This window comes from Melozone crissalis, unplaced genomic scaffold (genome assembly GCF_028551555.1).
Source record: "Melozone crissalis strain CALT ecotype California unplaced genomic scaffold, PUWL_Pcris_2 ptg000019l_1, whole genome shotgun sequence".
Classification (NCBI taxonomy): domain Eukaryota; kingdom Metazoa; phylum Chordata; class Aves; order Passeriformes; family Passerellidae; genus Melozone; species Melozone crissalis.
In genome coordinates this window covers 6,669,780-6,696,589 of record NW_026535797.1, presented here as the reverse complement: position 1 = coordinate 6,696,589, position 26,810 = coordinate 6,669,780, and the positions used below count along the sequence as shown (strand labels likewise).

At 50.5% G+C, this 26,810-nt stretch overlaps 1 protein-coding gene across 2 annotated transcripts; it reads left to right on the top strand.

The window, feature by feature from the left end:
* Positions 1–1,691: 1,691 nt before the first annotated feature.
* On the top strand, positions 1,692–8,073 carry EMX2 (empty spiracles homeobox 2). Of its 2 annotated transcripts, XM_054277110.1 has the most exons (4): positions 1,692–1,756; positions 2,479–2,962; positions 4,989–5,173; positions 7,597–8,073. In XM_054277110.1, exons 2-4 carry the CDS (start codon positions 2,572–2,574, stop codon positions 7,762–7,764), a joined length of 744 nt encoding a protein of 247 aa, XP_054133085.1. In that variant the 5' UTR covers positions 1,692–1,756; positions 2,479–2,571; the 3' UTR covers positions 7,765–8,073. The 2 variants fall into 2 exon arrangements, with proteins under 2 accessions (XP_054133085.1, XP_054133086.1); XM_054277111.1 differs by lacking the exons at positions 1,692–1,756; positions 4,989–5,173 and having other exon boundaries at positions 2,335–2,962; positions 7,597–7,700.
* The last annotated feature ends 18,737 nt before the right edge of the window (positions 8,074–26,810 follow it).

Sequence of the window (26,810 nt, the reverse complement as noted above, 5' to 3'; positions counted from 1 at the left end):
CAACGGGACCCCTCTTCGGAGAGGGATTTTAGGCTGGAGGATATTTCCCCGGCGGTAAAGGAGGTCGGGGGAAATTTATCGATCGTTTTGGAGGTTCTGCGTGTGTGAGGTTTCTTTTCAAACGGATATAATTCCTCCCTCCCCAAGTGCTAAATTACTCGATGCAGTTTTCAAAGGAGCCCCGTGATTATGTCAGGATGTCTGGAAAGAAAAAAAAAAAGGCAAAAAAAAAAAAGGAGTTGAAGTTTTTCCAATTCAGATTCATTCTTCAGTCCCGGAGAAGTGTAAATATGCAGATGAAGAAGTGTTCTTCCTAGGAGAAGGAGAAGTTTCTCTCTCTCTTTATTTTTTTTTTTTAATTTTCTTATTTTCTTCATATTCAGTGCTCTGGAACCAAAACCCCAGTCGAAATCAGCACATCAAACACCCGTCCTATATAGGGCACTTTCTTATCCTCGCTCGTGTCTATAACCCCAGATCTTTCCGAGAAGTCATGACCACCGCTTGAGGGGAAAAAAGTTGCACGGAGAAGGGGTGAGGGAGCTGAAAAAGTTAAGTTACTAGCGATTCAGGAGTGGGGCTGGAGGGAAATCCTTCTCTCTCTCAGCTCAGCGGAGCCGCACTCCTGTGTCTTCGGGCAGGAAAGGTTTTCCCAAACGTGCGAGACCTGGGAGAGCGGCACCTCGCAGCAAATCTGCCCAAAGCCTGGAGTTCCGCCGGGTAAAGCTCGCTTTGCCCTGCGCTCGCACGCACGTGTGGCTCTGGGTGTCTGTACGTGCAGCCGCCCCACGCCTGCAGATCAGATTTACATTTCCTACAGAAAGTGAACTTCTCCCTCCACAAAGTGCGCACAGCGCGGGGTACACAAAGGGAAACACGGCCTCGAACAAAGGCGCAAGAACGGCCGCATCTCTGCGTGCCCAACACTGTTTTGTCACTTATATTATCCCCTCGTTTTGGTATTGTGTTAAAAATATCGGCGAGCTGGGAACAGATGCTTTTAGCAGAGAGTGGGGAAGGAGAATAGAATTCACCTCTCCCTTTACTGGAAACAACCATTTAGACGGCGATTTGTTTTTTAGCATAATTTAATGCAGCGAAGTAACGGATTTTTAGTGTATAAAGTGGAAAGAAAATAGAAAACAACGTCCGGGAGAGAAGGAAAGAAACGCTAGACCGGTTTTAAGACTCCCCCCCCCCCATCCCTTGGTTCAACAGAAACATTAATTTACATTAGCAATTCTGCATCTTGAAGATAAATTACACAGCGGCGTAATAGATTTAAAGTACGCCAGATTTTTTTATCATTAATTGTAAATGTGCAAAATACCTGCTGGTACTTCACTTTAGAAGAATGTAATTGGCAAAAATGGGAGGCTGATGAATAGATAATAGATCCTTAACTACCAATAAACAGTAAGCACCAGCCAAGAGTATTAGGATGTGATCATAATTATTCTGCAGCTCCAGCCAATGGGAGGAGGAGAACTCAGCCCTAAAATCATCTCCGGACCCAAAGGTAAACGCGAAAATCCGGACAAGGCTGGAACCGGAGACTCGATCCCCCGTCCCGTCTGGAGCGCCGTGCGCGATGCGGCCGCCCCGCGCTTTGTGCTGCGCGCCGCGCGGTGCGCCCAGCGCGGAGCCGCCACGGGCAAATAAATAAGTTCGGTGCAGGAGGACGAGCCGGTCTCTCACCGGGACGAAACCTTTCCCAAGCGGGGCATCCCTCCCTGACGCCCCGGGGCCGACCAAGGTAACCTGGCCGGGCGGAGAGTCCCCGAGAGGCGGCAGGGACGGGGGTGTCGCGCTGGCGGAGCTGCCCACCTCCCGCCCGAGGAGATGCAGGGCCCCCCATCTCCTGTCCCGCTGAGCCCCCATCCCCCCCGATCCCCGTCCGCCTACCTTGCTCTCCGGGCGGCGGCAGGGGAGGGCGGGCGGGCAGCGCGGCCGCGGAGGGGCGCGGAGCCGAGCGGGGCCGGGCGGGGGCGGGGGCGGAGGCGCGCTCCCCCCGCGCTGGCGGGCGCGCTCCCGCCGCACTCCGATCCGCGGCTCCATCCCTCCCGATGGCGCTGCCCGGCGCTCGCCTCCCCTCTGACGCACTTTAAAGAGTCTCCCCCTTCAACCTCAAGGCGAGTAATAGCGACCAATCATCAAGCCATTTACCAGGCTTCAGAGGAAGCTGTTTATGTGATCCCAGCACTAATTAGGCTCATGAACTAACAAATCGTTTGCACAACTCGTGAAGGGGCCGATCACATCCATGGATTGTCTTTGGACTTAGGGGGGGAGGGGGGGGGGGCGCGACCGCCTTTTCCTTGCAGGAGGGAAACTTCTCCCAGCAACTTTTTTTGTGTGTGTGTGAGTGTGTGCGTGGTGCGTGTGTGTGTGTGTCTCCCTTTTGGGTACCGCTGGCTGCCGCTGCCTCCTTTTCCTCCAGCCCCTGTCTATTTATGTGTGTATCTATCCCTCCTCAAGTCACTCCCTGCTGCAAACTTCCCCGGATCGTCTCCCGCGCACCAGAGAGAGACGGGCAGAGATTGGGTCGGGGACTCTCGTCGCGGCAGCAGCATGTTTCAGCCCACACCCAAGCGGTGTTTCACCATCGAGTCGCTGGTGGCCAAAGACAGCCCCTTGCCCGCGTCTCGCTCCGAGGATCCTATCCGGCCGGCGGCGCTCAGCTATGCCAATTCCAGCCCGATGAACCCTTTTCTCAACGGCTTCCACTCCACTGGCAGGGGGGTCTACTCCAACCCGGACTTGGTCTTTGCAGAGGCCGTCTCGCACCCGCCGAACCCGGCCGTGCCGGTCCATCCCGTGCCCCCTCCTCACGCCCTGGCCGCCCACCCGCTGCCCGCCTCGCACTCCACGCACCCGCTCTTCGCCTCGCAGCAAAGGGACCCCTCCACCTTCTACCCGTGGCTAATACACCGCTACCGGTATCTGGGCCACAGGTTCCAAGGTACGTGCAACTTTTCCTCTCCTCCCGACCCAGCCCCGCATCCCTCGGCCGGTCCCCGCGGATGTTGGGGCACGGTGGGCGGGCGGCCCCTGCCCGCAGCGGAAGGCTCGGCTCGGCTCGGCTCGGCTCGGCCCGGCCCGGGCGCTTTTGTCCCTGTCTCCCCCTCCGCCAAACTTGGGAGAGCTGTCAGAGCCGAGGAGCTCGGGCTTGGTTTTGTTTTGCTGCTTTTCCCGGTTTGTTTTGTTTTCCCGGGAAGAGAGGGGACGAGCGGGAAGGCAAGGCCGGCTGAGACTCCGTCAGCTTTCTGCCCCCATTAAAAGCAGACGAAAAGGTGGATATTTTTTGTTCCGGTGTGTTGGGAGCTAGAGAGGAGCCCCCGAAGGAAGCGGGGAACGGTGGGGCTGAGTTCCCCCGGGAAGGCGGCGGTGCCCGCCGGGCTGTGGGGCCGAGCCGCTGGGAGCCCCAAGTGCGGCCGCTGCCCCCGTTAGAGGGGAAGGAACGGAGCGAACCCCAGAGAAAGGAGGAGGGAAATGTGTGTGGGGAATGAATCCCAGCCCCGGAGCAGCCGGGGAGATGGGGCTGCGCAGGAGAGCCGGGGAAGGGGCACGGAGGGCGATCCCGACCCTGCGGTCAGCCAGGGGCTCCAAATGCCGAGCGATTGATGACCAGCTGAAGGGAAATAACCGAATCCAATGGCGGACAATCAATAAAATCCCCCTTGCTTAACCCTTTGTAACCGGCAGCGCCTTCTCCGAGGGGTGAGCCGATTTCTCCCGCAATGGGTCCGGCTTCTGCCACTCTCATTATAGGCAAACCAACAAACAAAACAAAATCAGCCTCCGCTCTCAGGGATCCATCTCCCCCTTTTTTTTTTCCCACTGTATTTTTATTTTTTAATTCGGAACGAAAACAAACCACCTGCATGTTGCATTTTCCCCGGCCTTCCACAGCCGGGCCGCTGCAGCCGGGTTGAAAAAGGAGCCACTCTCTCCAAAGCCAGGCGCTCCGAGACACAAAATGGATTATTACCCTTTCAGAATAAAATTACAGGTTTCGCTCACCAAATTATTTGTCGCAGGCACCAGGCGATTGGTAACGAGGGGGAGATGAAAGGCGGAAATGTCCTGGTGTTGAGCCACAGCCTGATTTCAAACACACCCTCCTCCTCCAACGATTTTGAAAGCACTTACAGAGAGAGCCCCTCGGTGCCGCTTCCACCTTGGAAGGACCGGCCCGGAGAAGAGGCACAGGGGCACCCCGGAGGGAAATGCCCCCCGAAAAGCCCCGGCTCACTACCCCCTGCTCCATGCAGGCCGGCAGGAATGGCATGAGATGAGATGGAATGGGATAAGATGGGATGGGATGGCCGCTCTGTGGAGTTTGGTTCTTTATTTCCCCGCCGGTTCCCAGCGCTGCCGGGGCAGCAGGGGGGTCATGGGGCTGGGAAGGCTGCGGTGGGAGCCCCGCTGCGGGCAGCACACCGGCACAACGAGGGGAAGCGGCGGCTGAAAGGCTCCGGCCGGAGTTTTGGGCGAGGGAAGCCCCGACAGGCCGGGGGAGCAGGCGGGAGGCTCCGGAGCCCGCTGGGCTCGGCCAGGGAGCCCCGAGAGCAGCTGGCCGCGAAGGGAAGATGGAAATAACAAACAAACAGGGAAAGATGTGAGGCTCCGGTGGTCGGGGGGCAGGGGGGCAGCCGTGAGGTGTAGCGGCAGACACCGCAGCCGTGCTCTGGCCGATTCTGGTTTTTTTTTTCTTCTTCTTCTTTATTTTCTGTAGTGGTCCCCAGGTTGTGTTTTAGCATTTTAATTTATACCAGTCCTCTCCTCCCCCTGCTTATTTATCCTTTCCCTCCATGTATTTATCAAAGGAAAATTCAATACAAAAAAGGAGTTGAAAAATAAAAAAGAAACTATAGTTGAATGGTAATGGTGGGTAATGGTGGGAGACAAAAATTCTTGAGCTAAAAAGTGCTGTGGAATACTTTTGGGGAAGGTGTTTTATTAATCTGTTTTACCCCGTTTCCCAGGGAATGAAACCAGCCCGGAGAGCTTCCTATTGCACAATGCACTGGCCAGGAAACCCAAACGGATCCGTACAGCTTTCTCCCCATCCCAATTACTGAGACTGGAACATGCCTTTGAGAAGAACCATTATGTAGTAGGAGCGGAGAGAAAACAGCTGGCACACAGCCTCAGCCTCACGGAAACTCAGGTGAGGGGCGAGCAGGGATCGGGCAGCCGGGAAAGCGAAAGTACATCGGGCATCTCCTGTGGAGATCGCACCGGCCGGACCGAGATCGGGCAAAAGCGAGTTCTGGGGGTGTCTAGGCCTCCATCCCGAGCCGGTGCAATGGAGAGAGGGATCTCCCCAGCCTGAGTGCCGTAAAATCTTTTTCCCGTGCCGGGGGTCGCGGTGCCTCGGCCGGGCGTGAGGAGCCGCGGCGATTTGGGGATTTGGGGATTTGGGGTCCCGGGCAGCCCCGGCCGGAGCTCCGGCCCGAGCACAGCTGCGATCTGTGGGTTCGGTCGTTCTGCTGCGGAACTGGTGTGACCCTCAAACAGGAGTTCTATATTAGGGGAAAAACCCCCAAAACAAATGTTGGGGTAAGGAGGAGAACCTCCCCTTCAGACCCTACAGCAGAAACTCAGTTCTTGGATGAATTTTCGCTCGTTTCTAGCCGACAGAGGGGATGTGACGAGCCGGTTCAGGAGGGCAGAAAGATGAAAAATAAAAGCAGAGAAATTACTCACAAGGATTCCCCCCTTACCCCTTCCACCCCCTTCTCCCCCCTGCCCCAGCCTGGCTGCGGGCCAGAACCGCACCGGAGCCTGCTCGGTGTCTCCGGCGGGGCTCTGGGCCATGTTTGTGCCGGGCCGAGGCTCCCGGCCGGTACCGGGCCCGGGGCCCGTGGGGAGGCTCGGAACGGGCCGGGAGAGGCGGCGGGGCGGGCTCAGGCTCCCTCCGACGGCCGGGACCCGGGGCAGCCGGGCCCGCTGCGAGCGCGATTTCCACGCGGGTTTCTCCCCGCCGGAAGAAAGGCTGGAGTTCGGAGGATTGCTGTTGGTGGTTGTTGTTGTCGTTGTTGTTGTTGTTGTGTCGGGGTTTTTGTTGTGTGCCCTTCCAGGAGACTCGTGGAGAGAGCGGGTTCCAGATGGGGATTGTGTCTGCTACAGTATGTGGCACTGTACTAAAAAAAAAAAAAAAAAAAAAAAAAAAAAAAAAAAAGCCAAAATACCCAGCCGCAGCCTAGTTCAAAGTTCCCAGTAAACACAGCGTTCTCTGGGCGGATTAAGTTGTAACACTTTTTTTTTTTTTTTCTTAACTCCTTTTCGTGGGGGAAGCAATAAAGAGGTTGGAGCTTTTGTTTTAAAATGTCTCCCTAACAAAACAATAAAAAGGGATCGCCACTTTTATGAGGTTCCCCGAACAAGGGACCGGTCACAGGCTTATTTCTAGTGGAAAGCTGTATTTAAGGTGGTCTTTGTGCTGCTTGATTCCGAAGCTGGTTGGGGTCTTTTGTCCGGATGTCAAACCCCCAGTCCCCTACAAATGAGCTCCCTTTTGGGAGATCAGCGTGCAGAAATGAACCGTCCTCCCCTTCAATTAGCAAACTAAAAGCAAATTAAACTCACCCCTTGTTCCCCGCTCAGCTTTTTAATGGGGGACTTTTGGAGAATATGAAAATGCAGCAGAGATGTGTGTCCGGCCAGTCAGGTCTCTGTTCTGAAGAGGCAGCGAAGCGGGTTAAACCAGCTTATTAAAATGCTCCAGTTCCTTTTCCCCCCTTGCTGAGGCCTTTATCAGGCACTTTCAGACAGAACCAGAGTTTAAATTGCTTTTTTCTAAAAAAAAAAAAAAAAAAAAAAAGTTTACCTTTGGACGCTACAAGGAGCGTGGCCAGCCCTGGAGATAGCTCCCAGATCAATACTATCTGTAATTAAAGCACTGAAGTCAGCTGCCGGATGGTTCAGTCAGATTTACGCGGCGCTGAACAAAACCAGAGGGACATTTATGATGCCCCTTACCGCGATCGCTCCTGGACGGAGCGTCCCAGGGAGATGCTGGGCGTTTTGCTATTCGGGCCATTTTTGTACATTTTATTCGCTTTTCCACGAGGAAAAAAAATCCCGTGCGTCCTCCCCCCAGCCCCATCCTGGCTCCCTTTAGAACGGACGAGGCCCTGCCTTGGCTCTGCTCTGCCGGGCAGGTGGGAGCCCCGCGGCCGGCGCGGCCCCGACGGCTCTCCCGGGGCTGGAGAGGGGGCACACCCGGCCAGGAGCGGGGAACTTCGCTAGAAGCGGGGAACTGGAGCCTCTCCGGGCGGTGGGGCCGTCGAGGTGACGAGCCGCACGCTGCTTGGGCTACCTGGGCGCTGCTCGGGGCTCCAGGAGCATCCCCCGGCGGTGCCGCCGCTCCTGAGCGCTCCGGAGGGCGTGGGGCGGCCTGGCCGTGCCTTTCTGGCAGAGATTTAGGTAGAAGGGTGCTAGCTCTGCTCGCCAAACCGGCCAGGGTGACAGCAGAGGGGGCACGGTGGCGACAGAGCGCGGCGCGGCGCGGTGGCGCACGGAGCGATAGGGAGCGAAGCATCTCCCCTGCCGGAGCAGGATTAACGCCCGGTGCCTTTCCTCCCGCAGGTAAAAGTATGGTTTCAGAACAGACGGACAAAGTTCAAGCGGCAAAAGTTGGAAGAGGAAGGTTCAGACTCACAACAGAAGAAAAAAGGGACTCATCACATTAACCGGTGGAGAATCGCCACCAAACAAGCCAGCCCAGAGGAAATCGACGTCACGTCGGACGATTAAAAAACTGGCACTTTTGGACTTTTCCAAGCCAGCACCCCACGAACCGAAAGTGTTAAAGGCTCACCCCCCACAGCCAGCCAGCCCCGCGGCGTGGCGGTGCGGGGAAGGACACGGAGATCTTCATCACGGCGATCTTCATCACAGCCCGCGAGGGAGCTGGGAGCGAGCGAGGGCAGCCAGCGAGGGCTCCGGACTGTGGCACTGCCGGCACCGCTCTGCCAAAGGGGATCTGTCAATCCGAGCCAAAACACCGGGACGAGGTGATTGACAGGTATTCCGTTTATCGCAGTCCACTTTTAAAAGCATAACTAAAAAAAAAAAAAAAAAATTAAAAAAATGTATATTAAAAAAAAAAAAATCTTAAAAAAGGAGAAAAAAAAATAGAAGCAAAAAAAAAAAAAAAAAAAAAGCCCCCCAACCAAACCAGAAAAATTAACACCTTACGGGACATTTTGCACTTCACGGTTTTTTTCCGTCTTTGAAAGAGAAATTTCCATAAGCAGCCAAAACCCACACCTGTTTCAGAAACTTGAATTGCATGTGTAAAGCCGTCTGGGGAAAAAAAAAAAGAAAAAAACCGGGAAAAAATTACTCCGGTTCCTAAAGACAGAAATGAATTGTAATTTTTTTTCCCCTTTAAGACAGGTTCTGTGTGCTTTTTAATTTTATTTTACGAGAAATGTGCAGTCTGTAAACATTTTATAATAACTTCTGGCGTCAAAGTGTTTGTGAAAGCTAAATGAAGTAGCAGTAACAAAGCATAGTGTTCCTTCCGGATGGACAAACACGGTGGGGAGGGGAGGGACGGGAGGGAAAGGTGGGGGGGGCGGGGGAGGTTGGGCTTGGTCATAACTTTTGCTGGGGAAAAAAAAAAAAAATCAAATGGAATTATCTCCCCCCTCCCCCCAACTGTATCCCCATTGCAAAACCGGATGATGATTACTTTTTTTTTTAAGATTTATAAAGCGCCAACCCAGCGACCAATTTTGGCGGTGGGGACACCTTCTAGGCTGGGAGGATCCAGAGAAAAGGGACTTAAAATCGCGGATTGATTTTTTTTTTTCTAATGACCATTTTCATTGGGTCAATTTTCAAGCACTGACCTTATCATATTCCGAGATCATAGAGCTACTAAAAAAAAAAAGTGACAAATGTTTCCTTCATGTCTCCTATACCAGAATGTAAATATTTTTGTGTTTTGTGTTTAATTTGTTAGAATTCTAACACACTATATACTTCCAAGAAGTATGTCATTGTCAATATTTTGTCAATAAAGATTTATCAATATGCCCTAATTTTTTTAAGCAATATCTTTTCCCCTTCACCCCCAAATTTCTCGGAAACCGAAATTTCCGAGAAATTTCCCTTCACACCGCCTTGTTTTGAGCTGCTGAGCCCCCGCGGCCGCGCCGCGCATTCCTGCGGCCATGGGCGCATTTTCTTAATGCATTCGCTGGCTGCTAAATAGACCTCTGAAAATAAGCCGCAGAGGCGCACTTGCTGTATATAAACACCCCAAACCCCCCGAAACAGAACCGACCAACCAAACAAAAACCTCGAGGAGAAACCCAGCCCCTTCCCTGGTCGGGAACTGGAGTGCGGACCGTGATGGTGAAACCGCCGAGAGAGGCTTTCCTCGGCTGAAATACGCGCTTTATTTAGCGAGAAAGGATTTTTTTTTTTCTATTTTTAATTTTTTTTTTGGTGTTTTCCCCCATATTTTGCATCCCCCGTGCAGGTCGGTGCGGTGAGGAGCAGGAGCAGGTCCTGCGAGCAGAGGCTGCTGCTCTCCCTGCCACTCTCAGGGAGCGATCCTGGGCACGGAGTAAAACTCTGACATTAAAGAGGTGGGGGAAAGGGGAAAAAAAAAAATAGAAAAGAAATGTTGCTCTGGGTCCTTGAGGAAACTAGCCGGTTTTCTGGGGGTACACAGTTGTTTTTTCATGCTTCATTTGCTCCTTAGCCTGATAGACTGCATTAATCAGTTTTATTTCCATTGATAGAGAAACCTCGTCTGCTCTGTTCGAGCTACAAAGAATCCTGCAAGCTTTTGTGAAAGTGCAAATCAGTTTAGGCAATTATCATACCAGGAATATGAAGGGGAAAGAGGAGGCATTGCCCAGTGGTCTCCTTTAATCTCTTAATCCGTGGATCCAGGGGGGCTAGTTGGACATAATTTAGGACAATCTGACTACCCTTTACACTGTGATAAGGCGAAGTTACAATGCATCGCAAAAATACGAGCTTTGTTAAACACACTGCCCTGAAAAGTTAAGATTAGACATTCTGTGCACGTGTTGGCTCTATCGGGTACTATGTAAATTTAATTTTTTTTTTTAAAAAATCCCATCTTTTTATGTTTTTTTTTTTTTTAGCATCTCTTCTTATACAATCCCGGTGACTTTCCATTCACTTGCGCTACAAATATGAGAGAGGCCCAGTCAGGGCTAGGACGCATGTCGCAATGCAGTCCCTTCCATTTAAACCCGGGCTAATTATTTAGTAGAGCTATTCCCAAGGTAAACTTCTGGCCGCGTTTGTTGCCTCCTGGAGCAGCCGATGGAGCAGATCTGGAAGCCGAGCAGGACGCACATTCCCCCTGAACCCGCCCGGGCTGCCTCGCTGCCCGCTTCAAACCCGGGCGAATGGGCAAACATTAAATGGATCGCGGCCGAACAACAGACTTGGGCCTTTCTAGAAATTGTTTCCCATCTTGATAAAAGGCTTATTTCTGCAGGAACCATATATTTCTCCCCCCACCCCCTTTTTTTTTTTTTTTTTTTTTTTTTTTTTTTTTTTTTTTTTTTTTAAACCGTGAGGGAAGAGAGGGAGAGAGGGGGAAAAAATTAAGCGTCCTATGTAGCGTAACAGCAATAAAATCTTCAGAGAATGCCATTAGCTTTGAAAAAAAACCCTAAAAGCTTTATTACAAACCCAGCTTTGAAAATAGGGGGGATTAGGAGTCTGAAAGGGTCCCACAATGGTTAGAAGAAAAGGTTTCATGCTAATGAGGTTAATGCCCTTTGTATCTCAGGACTCCACAACTTCATTACTCCCTATCTCCGGCTGCACCAAGCGGCTCAGAACACTGCAATCCACTCCAGCTCTCCCCTGCCTTGCCTAGAGAAGGATTTGATAGCAGCTCTGTTCAAACTAGATAATTATATCTTTTCAAGTCGGAATTAAGATAAAGAAAGTGAAGCAAAGGCGGCTAGCCTTGATCCACTGCAAACAAATTTGGCGCACTTTCTAGTCTCTCTCCCCCTGCCTCAATAGGCAGGACAGTCAGCTTATTAGACCCTCATTTGCTTTATTAATTCATCTATTTAAAGTGGCAGGATTAGAGAGAGGGAGAGAGAGGCAGAGTCTAATGTGGGACAGTGGATGCCAGGCAACGTGGAAATATAAATATTGGCGAGATGCTATCCGAGCGGGTGTTCAAAAATACATTTTATATTAAACAACTCAGAGGGGTGGAGGGGGAGGGAGCGCGGATTTCGGGTGGCGAATTGCAAACTCGGGAGGATTTTTACGGCTTTTTTTGAAGGAAAGCTGGGGGACGGCTGCCGGGGAGCGGCTCTCCTTTCGTAGGACGCGCGGGTGAAAATCCCCCTGGGTGCCTGGCGGGGGATTTGGCCCGGCGGGGATGCTCAGGGAGATGCAGGACAGGCGGGGACCCCCGGCGGGGATGCTCAGGGGGATGCAGGACAAGAGGGGACCCGCACACCCCGCACCCCGGGGCCGCTCCCGGCAGCACTGCCCGGCGGCCGCGGGTGCGGAGCGAAGCGCGCTGCCCCGCGCAGCGTCCCGGGAGAGGGGCTGGGCTCCAGGCTGGGCTCCGGGCGGCCGGGGCTCTCTCCGCTTCTCTCCCTCCTCCGCCGCTCGGCTCTGTCTGTCGGCCAAGGTCAGCGCATCCCGCCCCTCGCCTCCCCGGCCCCTCTCAGCCCGAGATCCCCTCAGCATCCCCACCCTCCGGGACCTGGCCCCTCCGGCCTCGGGGGTTTAACCCTTTCCCCTCGGATACAGCCAGCGGCTCCCAGCCGGGTTGCTTCCCACCGCTGGGATTTGCGCTCCCCACGCGTGGCAAGCCCGCACCCACGCAGCCGTCTCTGTGCCGCTGGACCGGGGTGAGGCCTCGTTCTGTTCGCTCTGTTGTGTTTAAACGCTGTTTATTCGCCTTCCTGCTCTGGCGGATCGCGCTGTTACCTGCAAGGGCTCGGCGGAAATTAGCGGTCCCCCCTAATTAGCGCCCAGCCCGTAGGAAACAGGCAGAGCCGCCCGGGCCGGGTTTCCTGCTGAACGGGATTCTCCCAGCCCCGCTCCCGTGTCCATCCGCGGCTCATCCCCGCTCGGAGCTCACAGAGCCATTGATTTACCTCTGCAAAGGGCCCCGCTGCGAGGGCGAAGCGGGAGTTTAGAGAACCTCCTGACCCCGAGCCGTAACCTCGCTCCCACCTCGCTCCCCGCCAGCCTCTCCCCTGGTGCGACACTCGCAGCCCTGCCCGTGGCCCACGCCTGGGACCGAAAGGGCCATTAATCACCTTCTCCTCTCGCTTTTCATTGACCTTTGGCAATTAGCGCCTGTTGCGGGGAAAGCCACCCGTGGGCGGTGGGGGAACCCTCCCGGTGCCCCTCTTTGCCCGGAGGGGCCGTGTTGGCCCCGGTGTCCCCGCCAGGCACGGCCGGGAGGGAGGGAGGATGCTGCGGGCACCCGGCTCAGCCCGCCCCGCAGGTGGCTGCCCCGGCCGGAGCAGGGGAGGCAGGATCTGCCTTCTCTCATCCTCATCCTCATCCTCGTCCCCGCCGTGGCTGTCTCGGCAGCCCCCTGTCCCCGCACGGCCCGGCCGGAGCCCCGGCTGCTGAGAGCATTTATAGAGCCGCTCTCCATCGCCCACGGCTGGACCTGACGTCAGGAAGAACTTGATCTCGCCCGCTTTGCTCCTGCTTCTGAAACTGATCCTTGAAATGAGAGAACAGACTCTACACAATTCCCATGGCCTTGACATAAGGTACAGCGATAAATATACACCACTAATGAGCAATTACCATATAATCACCTTCCAATTAGCTCGCATAATGATGAATTAAACATTCTAGCCTGCTGGATTAGGTTTCTTACTTTGTATATTATTTACGAAGGCTAGCTTCTGCTGAGCACCAAATATCAAATTAGATAGGGAATTTTCAGTTGGGGGTAATTACGCATTCAGAGCATGCCCGGAGTTTTTGTCACCAGCCAACTAAAGTGTATTGGAAGGTAGTGTCCATCCTTTTCTGCCCTTCCTTTTTGATGTCTTAAAACAAAGTCCACGCCTTTCTGCCAATGCTCCGCACGTCGCCTCCCCCGTGTTAATTCTGCTCCTTCCCCAAGGCCGGACGGACAGAAAAAGTGGCCGATTTTTTTTTCCCTGGGACAGTTAAATAATAGGGAGCGGGCAGAGGCAGGATCTGGGGGAAGCAGGGGATCTCACAGTCCGAAGAAACCCGGCCTGTCATCCCGGACAGATAGAAAAGCCCTGATCCTGTTCTCGGGGTGGTGAGGACTGGCCGGGCACAGGAGGGGACATCCCCATCACCCCACCCCGGCTGCGCTCTCACAGAGCCCAGGACCGGCCGGGGGACGCTGATTCCTCCCCGAGTGGTTCTTTCCTTCACATTCTGGGGAGAGAGCTCCAAAAAAACCCAGTCCCGGCTGCGTTTGTCCGTCTGGGCTGAGGGAAGGGGCGGGAAAGGCTTTGGGTGCCGATTCCCCCTGGAAATCGGGAAGAGAGGAGCAGCATCAGCCCCGCAGGAGCAGAGAGGGATGCGGAGCTCGGGCACTCGGGCAGCCCCAGCCCCATCCAGAGGGGATGGAGGGACGGAGGCTCTGAGCAGGGAGGGGGCTCGCAGCCGCCGTGTGGAGAGTGGGAACCCGTCTCGGAGCTGCTTGGCTTTTGTTGGTTTAAGCCGGACCCTTAATGTTTTCTTAATTAAGCGTTTGAGTGTGAGTAAACCTCGGCGAGGCGTTTACAGCCTGGCTATAAAGCGGGAGCGGGGATCTCCGTGCCTCCTGCACCGCCTGGAAACATTCCTTGGGGGCTTGGAGGGGGCAGAAAGCAGCTCCGCAGGGAGCAATGCTCTTACCCAGACTCCTGCTTGGAATTACCTTTCTGAAAGTCCTTTACCTATAAAGGAAAGGACAGGCTAGCAGTATCCTCTTTCCTTGCTCCACTCTCTCCCGCCTGACGTATGGAGCTCTGGAAAGTTTCAGGGATTTCCAGTCAGGAAGGGAACAGTCCAGAAGAGCAGAGATGCTCGGCTTCAGCTGCGCTTTTAATTTTTTTTTTCCTTTTCCTATGTAATTGTGTTTTTAAGTAAAAAGGAATTAAAAAAAAAAAAAGGAAAAAAAAAAAAGGAATGAAGAATTCGAAACAATTTCCCCCAGTGAAAGTGCTGTCTGAATGAGTGTTGGTGACCTGGACACAAATAAACTTAGATAAGGTGTGGGAACTCATCGGTCAGATCCCGCACGCCTGGAAGCAGCAGCTGCTCCAAGCCTGACTCGTGAGAAGCTGCTGGATCCCGGTGTTTCTGTGGAGTTACACTCCTGCCTTTATCAGTGTTTGAACAACCTTTTTGTGGTTTTGCTGTGTTCATAGAACGCGCGAAGTCCTGACTTTCTCCTCAAGGCCGGGGAATACAAGCACGGCTGTTATTTTATCTTTAGATCAGCAAGTGGGTATCAGAGGCAGGGAAGAAAGTGCATTCTTGTGGGTTGCGAGACTGAGATATTCCCAGATAAACTCTTCTGTGATCTCATTTATAATCCACGCGATCACGGCTATTTTATTTGGCATACGTGTGTCGAGAGGAGGCGTTTGCTGCGGTGGGAAGTTTAGGATCCAAATATGATTTAAAAACCTTTTTCAGAGAGTTTTCTCCTGTGCCACTCTCCTCGTCCCGGTAAGCACGTTGCCTTTTTGTAGCCCACACCTTACCTGCTTCTCCGTGGGCTGCCCAATATCTGCTCAGAATCACGGAAAAAAGAGGGAAGGGGAAGGTGTGATTTGGAAGAGTAAAGGCTGTTCAAATAAACCACGAAAAGGTATTTTCATAAGAATAACGTTATTTTATTTAAATTCCCTGGGAATGCAAAATAATAGAAAGCCCTGCCCTGATTAAAATCTGCAAGGAAACAGAGAGGAAAAGAAAAAAAGAGAAAAATGAAGATGGAAAAGTGTGTGTGAGAGATAGGGGAAAAGAGAGAAAAAAGGGAGAAGGAAGGAAGGAAGGAAGGAAGGAGGGAAGGAGGGAAGGAGGGAAGGAGGGAAGGAAGGAAGGAAGGAAGGAAGGAAGGAAGGAAGGAAGGAAGGAAGGAAGGAAGGAAGGAAGGAAGGAAGGAAGGAAGGAAGGAAGGAAATGTCGTGTATAAGGAGAAGCCAAGGTCCCAGTGTGGGATTTGTGGGATTGCATGGAACAGGGACATTGTCAGGAATCTGGAGGAAGGGCCGTGAGTTCAGCTCCGGACCCACTCGGAAATTCACACCAATTTGTCTTTAGGAGAGTCAAGGGCTGTCGGAAATCCACTTCCTTCCCACCATTGTGGCGCAGTCCTGGGAGGCTGGGGTCGGTGTTTTCCGTAGGTTTTCCCTGCAGATCCAAAGCCCCGCTGGGCAGAGCGGAGGCTCCCGGCGGGCGGGAGCGGTGCCAGCAGCGCCGGGCAGGGCGGGCAGGGGGCTCCTCCTTGTCCCTCTCCCCTGTGGGCGCTTCTCCCACCCGAGCGCCCCATCCAGGCCCCGGAAAGGCAGGAGGGGAGGGCTCGGGCTGTCCTGCGTGGCGGGGCCCAGCATCGCCATGGAAACCGCGGGGCTGCCGTCACATCCCCGGGGGCTCAGCCCCGCCAGGGACCCGCCAGGGACCCGCCAGGGACCCCCCGGCCGCGCTGCCGCCCTCGGGACCCCAATGCACCTTCCCCGCCTCGTCCGTCGGTGGGCAGGGGCTCGTCTTGCGGGAAGAGCCGCTCTGGCTCCTTTTCCACCCTGACACGAGGGTCAGAGGCAGGCGAGGGGCGGCTTTGGGCTGGGCGGCAGCGAACGGGGGCTGACCGCGGCCAGCAGTCCTTTCTCGTTCCCGCGGGAAAGGATGGAGATGCGGGCGGGCAAACGCGGGCCCAGAGCTTGTCCCTGCCCTCCTCTGCCATCGCTTGAGCTTCGCCTGTCCCAGCCAGCGAGTCCCGTGTCGCCCCAGTGTCCCTGTCCCCGCACCCGGCCCCGCGGATGCTCCCAGCGGTTCCCCCTCCCGTGGAAAAGCTGCTCCTTCATTTTCGGGTGTAAGGGTAAAACTCGGCCAATCTGCTCGCTCCTCCCCATAACTTAAAGAAAAAAGGAGTAAAAGGCAACGTTTACACCAGTTTAATTAAGCAGGGCCCTTGTACCTTGGGGGGGATCGCATCATTTCGCATGAAATATTCATACAGGAGGTTTCCCGAGCTGCTCCGTTTAATCATCCCCGCTGCCAGTGAAGGGCTCTGTCTTTATACACGCCTGTAATTTGATTTTAATGTCCCCACTTTTCCATCCACACACGTCCCGAAGGTAAGTTCCCTTGGGGAAGCCAGGGCTGAGGAACACGGCCCGGGGTGAGGAACACTCCGCAGCCTCCCGCGGGCGCCCATCTCCTCCTGCCCGCGCATCTCCTCCTACCCGCGCATCTCCTCCTGCCCGCGCATCTCCTGCCCGCGCATCTCCTCCTGCCCGCGCGTCTCCTGTCTGAGCATCTCCTGCCCGCGCATCTCCTGCCCGCGCATCTTCTGCTGCCCGCGCACCTCCTTCCCGCGCATCTCCTCCTGCCCGCGCATCTCCTGCTGCCTGCGCATCTCCTCCTGCCCGCGCATCTCCTGCATCTCCCTCCTCACCGCTCCAGCCCTGCCCGCCGCTTCTCCCTCCCCTCCACGGGGCTGTTTCGCGTTCAGCCGGCTGAAATATCTCAGTTTTACATCCCCGTTTAAAGGGGGGAAAGAAAAAAAAAAAAAAAAAAAAAAAAAAAAAAAAAAAAAACAGGCGGAAAACAAAATACACAGAAGGAGAAGAACGTGGCGTCGGCTAATTTGAAGCAGTTCGAGTGGAAGGGCTGTCGGTTCTGTGAGTGAGCGATGCTGTGTTGGTTCAGATGTTTCTCGCTGACGCTGCTGAGGTTCGGGCTCGGAGATTCGGACCCGGCACCTCCGTGTCCATTTGCAGGCTCCTGCTCAGCCTGCCTGGATGGGGAGCAAGCAAAAATCATCGTTTACCCCCGGAATGATGAGCCCCACTTGCCCCTCGACAGATTTATCTCAGCCGGAGAGGGCGCACGGTAAATGATGCCATTAGAGCGCAGAGCAACAGGCGGGGACGAGTAATTGGCAGCAATTCTCAGGGCCAGTCCGGTGACCTGTTAATCTGTTGCAACCGGCACTCAGTCAGGGGAGAAAATAATAAACCGAAAAATCTGCAGAATGGAGAAAAAGTCTGACTTACCTCAGAGCTGGTCAGCTCGTTAATGTTCCACTTGTAAAGAAAGAAAGAAGGGTTTCTGAGCGAACCCTGTCTGTGTTCAATCAGACTGTTACTCCATTTGCTGAGTATAATATAACCTCTGTTCAATCTGTTCTCCTTTCTTTTTTAAATTTTTTTTTTTCTTCCCTTTCTTCATTGGGATCCTGTGAGGTTTGGCCTCAGCCTGCTGGAATTATGAAGCAGAGGGTGTTTGCAGAGCAGGAGCACCATTTGCATTTCCCATCCAGAAGGCAGCTGTGTGATCAGAAAGCTCAGGATGGACACGCAAACCTTCACCCCTCCAGAAACTTCGCTCAATAAACCTCTCTCTGTCATTCATAATAGAGCACAGAAAGAGCTGCTTGTGCAGGTGGGAATGTTTGTGTGGGAGGCTTTACACAGCCCCTGCATCCCAAACCAAATATCCACAGTGGCTGGAGATGTGAAATAGAACCTTAAACAGGCTCAAACCAACTGCTTAAAACCAATTCCTTCACAACACTGCTTTGTTTCTGAAATAAAAGAGATAGGCTCTTAGGTAGCTTAAAGGAAAACAGATTTTTAACAGGTGACTTAGAATCAGCAATGTTTTGAAGAGCTCTGGGTAGAAACAGTGACACCTCCCCAAATTAAAACTGTTTTACAGAAAGTTGAGATCATAGGGAATGCACAAAACTACCATCACAATGTATATTTTCAGCATTAAGGAGGAGATATAAAGTGTGTTTGAGCTTGCTTTATTTTATTTCGGCTTTCCATCCTTCCCTGGTATTTTTATTTGTTTATTTTTAGAATGGAAAGGATTATCAGGAGACCTCCCAAAAAATGATCTTTTGATCTTACTGCAAATATAGGGCTGAAACCAACAGCCCTTACTTAACACTAAACCATTTCTGAAATGGTTGCTGGGTTGCAGAGGAGGAGATCCAGGGTATTTTCCATTATTCATAAATATTTCAAGCAGGTAAGTTTAAGACTTTTTGTTTTTGATGAGCTATTCTCTCTCACTCACATGCACACAGACAAGAACTACTTAGAACACACTTGGATTCAAGTCCAAATCAATGAATAAATTACACAGATGGGTTTCATTGCTTCTATATTTGCTGCATGTAACAAATCAGCAAAAATGTTCAGCTCATTAGCGGGGACAATACTGTGTTGGAGGGGTCAGACACGAGACCGAAAGAAGCGTTCATTTTTCCCTGTGATGTGACTGATGTCTGGCTGAACAAGTGTGATTTATACCAGACCTCTCCCTCAATATAGCATACTTCTGCAATTCTTGTGAGAGAGCCCAAAACATTCATACATGACAGAATCAGAAATAACTCCCTCAGAAAGGCTAAATTACATGGCTTGGAAAGTTACAGCCGTGCACATCTCATGACACCGTTTTACTGCTGAGGAATTGTCTTTTTTTTACACGTGATAACTGCAATCCGGTAGCAGCTGAACCATTCCAGTGGGTATATATTTGGGCTATATATTAAAGATCAGTAACTCTACATGCTGTAAAATAAAGGCTTTGCATTTTATCTCACAAATGAAGGCCAGTAAATTGTGACAGAACTGAGCAGATATTAATAGTCACTGTTCCATACTGTCACTTAGTTTTCTAGGGAGACACAAAATATCTGTCTTTTCCTGCCTATTCACTGCCCCTCAGCCTTATTAATTCAAGATAAGATTGCTATTCTGAATGGAGCCATCAGGTCAAACCCTGGAAACTTTCCCACTTCTGGCCCAGGGATGAGGTTGAAAGAGGGTGAGTGAGCACTGCTAGGAAAAGAAAGCAGAAATTTGTGCAAATCTTTCAGCTGTCACCCTGTGACTGGTGGAAAAAGCCACCTGTTTTGATTTTCCAATGAACAGGACTTGCAGATTGTGATAAATGAGGCTGCTTTGTGTCATGACTGGTGTCAGAAGTTTTTATTTTCAGTGCTGGGATGCTGTGCAGGTGACCTTACAGTGAGGGCACAGCAGAGTGTCACTGGTGACTTTGAGCTGCTCAGGGGACAGTGTGGCCTTTGAATTCTATATTCCCATGGCTATCCAAGACCAGCTCTCTCTATATTTGCTCTGCTGACTGACACAAGTTCTGTGATGCAAACAAGGCCCAGAAAATCTTCTGTACACCACAAGGACCATTCCAAATTACGTATTTCTTGGAGCACTTCAAGAAGCACCTCTTCCAGAGATGCAGATCCACTGCAGGCAGTGATTTCCCTGTGCTGGTTAGTGTGGGTCCTCCATTCCTCTGTACATGGAGTCTGCCCCTGTCTCAGGGACACACGCTCACTCCTGGGCTTTGCTTCTGCAGAGCACACAGCCAGATATTAAACTGATTTCCTCAGTGCAAGCAAAATTCCCTTCAGAGCCTGAAATTTTGGATCTTTTCCTTGCCAAAATTCTATTTAGCATCTAAGTGAGATATAGATAACAAGCTGGCAGGCTGGAGCTAAAATGACCTTTTTTTCCAATGAGTAACAACTGCGTGCGGAGGGAAACAACAGCATGCAAGGGTTTTCCATGGGAACCTGAGTCACAGCCCACTCAGGAAAACATGAAAACGCTTCTGCAGGTTTGCACCATGTGTGCAGTGTGTTTTGATGCGTCTTGTGATGCAGACCTGAGTGGCAGCTGGAGCCACTGTGGCACTGGAGCCCTGCTGCAGGTGATGCTCTCAGGGGCTGCTGCTGACCTGGCCAAACCCCTGCAGGCAGCCTCAGCCTGGATGAGAAATTCAGTTTATGTCAGATGAAAATTCAGCTGCCCCCTGGGCACAAAATGTGGGAATCTCAGCTTCAGAGTCACAATATATCTTAGCAAGAAGAGCCCCTTTAGCCTGTGAGAAGACAGGACCAAGCTGACCATGCTGCCAATGCCTGTCCTGTACCTCTAGCAGAGAGGGCTGCTCCCTCACCCTGCTGAGATGAGTTGGGGAGGTGAATATCTGCTCACAGGTACTTTCAAGCTACTTTGGCAAAGCAGAAAGAGAAATCCTTTTGCTCTGTGTTTGCACAGCACCTCACACAGCAGAGTCCTGGTGCCTTGCTGGAGTTGCCAGGGACTTCTAGAGCACAAATAACAAGTACATAATGCATCTGCTGCAGAGCTCACAAACCTTTCATGTTATTTATGCACTAATCTGAACAGTGTGGGCCAGATTTTGATCTTGGTTATTCTGGAGTAAATGAGATACGGGTTTGGCCTCACATCCATAAGATCTATAGTCAATCAGTGTTTCTAATGTGCTCATCATGGAAATATCTTGGCATTGTGTGGCTGGCCCACTTCAGTGTGACTAGAATAGCAAAGCATTATATTAAGCAAACAGAACAGTTTGATTTATAGATTTGTGGTAAGAATAGTTCGGTTTTCCAGGGTGTTCAATTTAATTAACGTTCTCCAGGGAAAAAACTGCTATTGTTTCCCTAACCACATGCCTTCCAATACAAAATAAACTCTTGCTGGTGTGTATGTGCTGCTTAATTATCCTAAATGGTTCCTTTTGAAAGTTGTCTATTGACCTGCTTCTACACTTCACAAGTGGAGCATATCCTATTCACTCAAGAGTGTGTGTCTACCTGCACTTGGCAAGAAAGAGATACCAGATGAATTTTAACACTGCCAAAATGACAAAACAACCAGCTGCATGCACCATTCCCCAGGGGTGTGTGTGAATAAGGCTGCAAGGGTGCTTTATAAACCTAAGTAAGTTGCAATAATGCCTGTAGGTCCTATATTCAGACACTGTTTGATGGTTGGGGATAAATCTGCAGCAAGGAGCTCTGCTTGGATGCTACAGGAGCACAGAACAGGAGAGCAGGGACAGTTTATCTGTTTGACACACCGGGGATCAAATCCTGCTGCTGATATTCACCTTGAGCCGCTCCATGGGTTTGATCTGCTGATATTCAGAGGGGTGAGCTTCAGGAACAGCAGATCCTCGGCTCAGGTCACCCCTGGCTGCCAGGGCTGTGTGAATCACACAACCAACACAGTGCCTCAGCTGCCGTCCTCATCTTTGAGACTCTCGCGCAGTTTTTCAAGAGTGAAAAGAATTCAGAATTCGGAAGGAGATGGTGAAGCAATCCTAACTCCATTTCCCCCCCAGCATTTAAGTGGAAACAGAGCTGGGCCCAGTGAGTGCAGCAGTGTGGGATGACAGGAGGGTGAGATTTCGTGGGGTTGAGTCAGTAGTGAGAGCTGGCTGTAGCCGGCTCCGACTGAACACAATAAACAATTCCACTTGCAACATGCTGTACTATTTAAGGGCTCAGAGATGCCAGTGGGAGTTTTGCCTGAATAGCAGGCCAATAGCAGGTCCTTGCTCTCTATCATGTCTCATGAAGTATCACAGCCCCATGTGTGCTGCAGAGGCTGATAAGGGAGTGGTGGAGATAAGGGGGGATCGGGGAGGGGCAGCAGGAGCAGAGGGGCTGTGCCACTGCCTCCTCACTTATGGAGAGAGCCTCCCCCCAGCTGGGGAGCTCCATCCATGCTGGAGATGTTTGGAAGATGCTCTGAGGATGGCCAGGGGAGCTACACAGGTCCTGGAAGCTTTGGAGTAACTCTGCAAAGTAAATTACCTGATTGCAACGATTCCCTCTACATTCAGCATCTATTAATCTCTACCACTGTGTCTCCACTAGTTCTGCTTTCCAATGACTCCTTCTGTCCAAAAAAGGGACCTAAATTTTAGAGAAAGGTTAAAAATAAGATTTTCTTCTGTGCAACATGCAAGCAATTTATTGGATAGTCTCAGAAATCCAACTACATTGCTTTCCTCCTTCAGTACTGCTGATTCAAACATAAAGCAGCAGGTTAAAATATATTCATAAGATACTTAAAAAAAAATGAAACTTGTCAAAACAAGCAGCAGATTTCTCCCTAATATTATGGTATAAAATTTTTATAAATGTGAAGGCAGCTTTTCTTAGAAGTGTATTTTAAACTCATCTAAATTATATTAAGAGTCAAGGCCCAATTTGGTAACAAGCTGTGAGACATCAAGGGTTCCTTTTTAATGAAGAATTCACGCTGGAAAAATGTATGTCACAAGACATATGACTGGATGCCTCCATGGTTACTAACCCTTTGCTCCCCATGTACCCTGAAGCGTAAACCCAGAGAAGGGGGCTCACATGGAGTCCTTGACTCCAAATGGCCATTTGGGTCTCTCCATGAGCACACAGCCCTGCAAAACAAAGCAGCATCAGCAAAGATGCCTGAGGTTTGATTTGAATTTTACTCTAGTTGAGTGATACTATTTATACCCTGGGCTAATCAGAACCAGGGCTGTTTCATCATTCTAAATGTCAGGAAAAATATATCATGTGCATCAAGGGAGAAATCTTGGCCCCACTGAAGTCAATGGCAAAACTCCCATTGATTTCATTGGGGCCAGGATTTCACCCTGAATAAAAACTCATGTTTCATACACAGTATTAAAATGGCAATGGGTTTATCTGTGAGTGGTTTAAAAAATTTCTTTGGAGAAAAATACATTACTGAAACGCAATTAGGCATTTATTTAGCCTTTACAGAACAATCAATGTTTTCACGAGCGCTGTATGGAATTTAAGAAGAGAAACTCAAGGCTGAAGTTGTATGAGATGCAATTGGGCAATTGTTGAACACATAATTGGTAGTGATTCAATGTCTCCAAACACAGTTTCACTAACGAGCTCCTGGGTTTGCGTCTGCATGATCCAAATGTGAATATTTTCTCCTGCTGGGTGACGTAATAGCTCACCAGGACACCAGTGCAACGGATGTAACATATTTGATTTGATGAGCCTCTTGGACATCAGAAAGAGCTGGCAGTTGTCTCTCTGACTTGCTTGCACACTAATGAAACCCAGCCCTGAAGTCCTGCTGGGCTTGAGCAGCTGTGCCCAGCACAGGAGGTGGGCAGAGGGTCACTGTGGGCTTTGAGCATCATCAGAAAGGTTTGGTGAAGCCCTCAGCTCCAGCCTTACTTTAAATCAAAATATTCTTCTACTTCCTTGCTGGCACGGTAAATGAGCAAAGTGTTAGGATTTGTGAGGTTCTCTGTTTGCTGAGACAATTCACAAGAAGGAAAACAGCCTTGTTTTCGCTGCCTAATTACTTCACTGTGCATATTTCTTCAGCTGTGTACTCAATACTTTGAAAAGTATCATGGGATCAAGAAAACAGCTTTGCATTTCAGTCAAAAAAGGAGCCAGTGGAAAAAAAACCCCATACATGAACAACATTCAGTGATTGGAGAACACCACATGCCCACTTAAAAGTGCTTTCAGAAGATATGTTGTACTCAATGAATCTCACTACTTCTAAGCAAAGCCATAAATCTGATGTACAAAATGTTCCCTTATTTTGACTGGATCTATTCAAGCTGATTAATTTCTCACAATTTTCTCTGAAAACCACACTGTGGCATCGCTTCAGCACTAGCTGCCCATCTCACACAGACACCACCAGTTCCTGAAATACTTGGGTTTCCTGTGAGTTTAGAATGGGTCCCTTCCAAGTATTCACTTTGTCTGATCTTGTTTGAATTATTTGAATGAGCAAAATTATGGCCTTTGATGCTACGTTGCGAAAACATTTAATCTATTTTGTTTTCAGCTTTCCTTTGACTGGTACAAGAAACAAAGCCTGGGAAAAATAGGCAAATCATGACTTATGGGTGAGTGGCTAGTCACATTTGGAGCTAATTTCTTTTCCAAACATTTATACTTCCTAAGAAAAAGTTTCTCCAAAATAATAACTCCTGGAAGAGGCTGGAGTCGTGGTGAGAGAAGAGGAAAGCATGACATCTGATGTAGTCACCTCGATTAAGGTCCTGTCCAATTAGCTTTAACAAGACAGGGTTAGAGAATAATCCTAAAATACTCTGAGGAGAGGAAAATATTAAGGAACAAAGAAGCCTCTGACCTCAAAGGACAAGAGAAAAGAATTTCAAACCATCTTGACGAATCAGTGTAACCACAGCTTGATGGAGGGACAAAAATGGGATGAGTCTGGCTCTGAGGACTGATGCTGAGATTAAAAAAAGCCAACAGAAAAATAAATCCTTTCACTTCTAGACCACTGACTTGAACTCATAAACCAGTTAGTCACCATCATCTGATAGTTACTGAACATGTCCCCTCTGGAACAAACTGGTGGTCTCACCAGGAGCTCTAGGAGGCATTTGACAATATTCAAACCAAAGAACAATTTCCTGCTTGGCATTGCTGCTGGCCATCTCCATAGGAAGGCCGAAGGAGCAAGCAATTAATAATGGGGGGAAATCCCAACAATAGTTTATTACTGTTATTATTATTAGTACTATGATTACTGTTATTAATTCACAAGAGGAAATTATACAGTTGTCTGAGTATGGCAGTAATTACGCAGTTGAATGGGATTACTGCAGAGCAGGGCTGAGATGAGGGATGCAAGCTGTGGTTGGATTAGGGAAGCATCTGTGGCTGCACTGCCTTGGAGAGGGGCAGGAGCGGGGCTGTCACTGCCTGGGACCCAAAAGCAGAGCTGGTGTTGCATGAAATGCGTCCTGCTCCTGCAGGCAGGGCTGCAGCAGCTCCCATCCTGCCTGGGGATGCACTGTGCTGGGGAGGAGCAGTGGCACAGGCTCACCCGTGGGTTTGTCCTTCCTTCTGGCTGCCCCCAGCAGCTCAAACCCCTTTTGAGGGAAGATTCCTCCAGGGGATCGCTCAGCACACAGGAAACTGCTGCCAGGAAAAGCAGGAGCTGCTCTGGGGCTGAGCAAACACCCAGCAGTGTCACAACACCCTGTCCTGGCCCTGGCTGCACACACAGCAGCCCCTGAGAGCTGCTCTCCCCAGGCCTGCCTCTGCTTTCCTGACTTCTCTGGATGAGCAGAATGAAACACTCACAAAAGCCCATCATTGCACTCATGGTCACTTCACCAATGCTGGGAAAGAGGATCATCCCCCAGTTTGTTCTAAGGGTTGGAACATAACACTTCATCCTTGCTATGTTGGCCCTAAGGTGCTAATTTTAGTGAGTTTTGTATTCTGTGCTGATTTATGGTGGCAAAACTAATGCAATAAAACTTCCCAGACCCTTCTCATGTGCATTATTGATAAAAACACTCACTAAAAGAAATGTGTAAATCCATCTTTGCGAGTTCTAATACTTGTTGGTGGCATCTGTTTTTCATTTAACAGGACGACTGAAAATGACTGTAACTACAAAAAACTCAAACAGCCAAATGTGTACATATCATTGCGTAAAAACTGCAATTTCACCGCTCACTGATAATCAGCCCTGATTTATTTGAACAGACTTTGAGGTTCTGACTCCACTTCTCACCCAGGGCTTCAGTTCAGCAGCAGTTTTCCTTAGTCAGGGTCTTCCAGGTCTGACCCAGACCTATCCATTTGCAACAACATCCACGGGAAAGGGTTTTGCACATGGTAATAGCAGAGTGAATCAGAAGAATTGAAGTTTCCATTCAATCTTCTGTGCCTTGGCATACCCTGAGGGCATTTACTCAGTGAGTATGAACATCTTTTATGCTATCTTATGACAAAATGGCCTGTTTATGGAATGACACCATTTCTGGGTATGGAAAAGTTACCTTTTATCATATATCATGTGTAACGATCACACAAGAGATTAAAACATGGAGATATGTGGGAAGAAGGGAGTGTGCAGTGGATATTTCAGCAGCAGGGAAATACAATGTGCAGGAAAAGAGGAGAGTCTCTGGAGGCTGCCTGGGTTGTTAGCATTGATAAGAGCAACTGGGATGTGCTGCTGGAGCTGGGCTGGTGTTTGTGGTCAGGAAGGGCTTTCAGGAGATGCTGCAATTCCCATGTACTGGACAGAGGTTTGTATGTGAATCTGTCACTGGCACACAAGCAGGCCAGAACAAGCATAAATTAAATAATCTTTCTCTGTGCATTGTGATGGAATCCTTGCAGGTTGATAAAGAGCAAATCCAGCTGGTTATCTCCCCAGACACAGAGCCTCCCAGAAAAAGAGCTGGTGCGGCTCTGATGTACCAGGTAGGGATCAGATCTTAAACATGGGCAGGTAAGAGCAAGGCAAATATGACTGTAAATGGTGGGACACATCAGCAGCTTTCCAGCATAAACCCACCTGAATGCCCAACAGCTGGACTGAACATTTTACTGGGACAGTGTCTGGTGTAATTTGCACAAAACTCTGCTGACACTTCACAGTCATGAATAATGTGACAACCATGGCACAGGTGCAACCAGGAAAAACTTTCTGCCAAATTTATCATCTCAGGGGGCACACTGACAAGTGCTCACCCAGCTCAGAACACAGCTGGGAATCCTGGGGCAGTGGCTGATTTAGGATGTGCCCCTCAGTCATTCTCCAGCTATTCCAGCAGCTTTTCCTAATGATGCCTCTTCCCAGTTCTGCCTAATTTGCAAATCCACAGCTGTGGAATGTAATAGGGTTAGATCCTTGGGAATTTTGGACCTGCAGGCTTCAGTGAGCCTTGGGGGAGTTCTCCAGGCTCGGAAGACATCCATCAGGTCC

Coding starts and splice junctions, on each gene's coding strand:
- EMX2 (XM_054277110.1), top strand. CDS start 2,572: ATGTTTCAGCCCACACCCAAGCGGTGTTTCACCATCGAGTCGCTGGTG. Junction 2,963..4,988: donor TCTGGGCCACAGGTTCCAAG/GTACGTGCAACT, acceptor CCCGTTTCCCAG/GGAATGAAACCAGCCCGGAG. Junction 5,174..7,596: donor TCAGCCTCACGGAAACTCAG/GTGAGGGGCGAG, acceptor TTCCTCCCGCAG/GTAAAAGTATGGTTTCAGAA.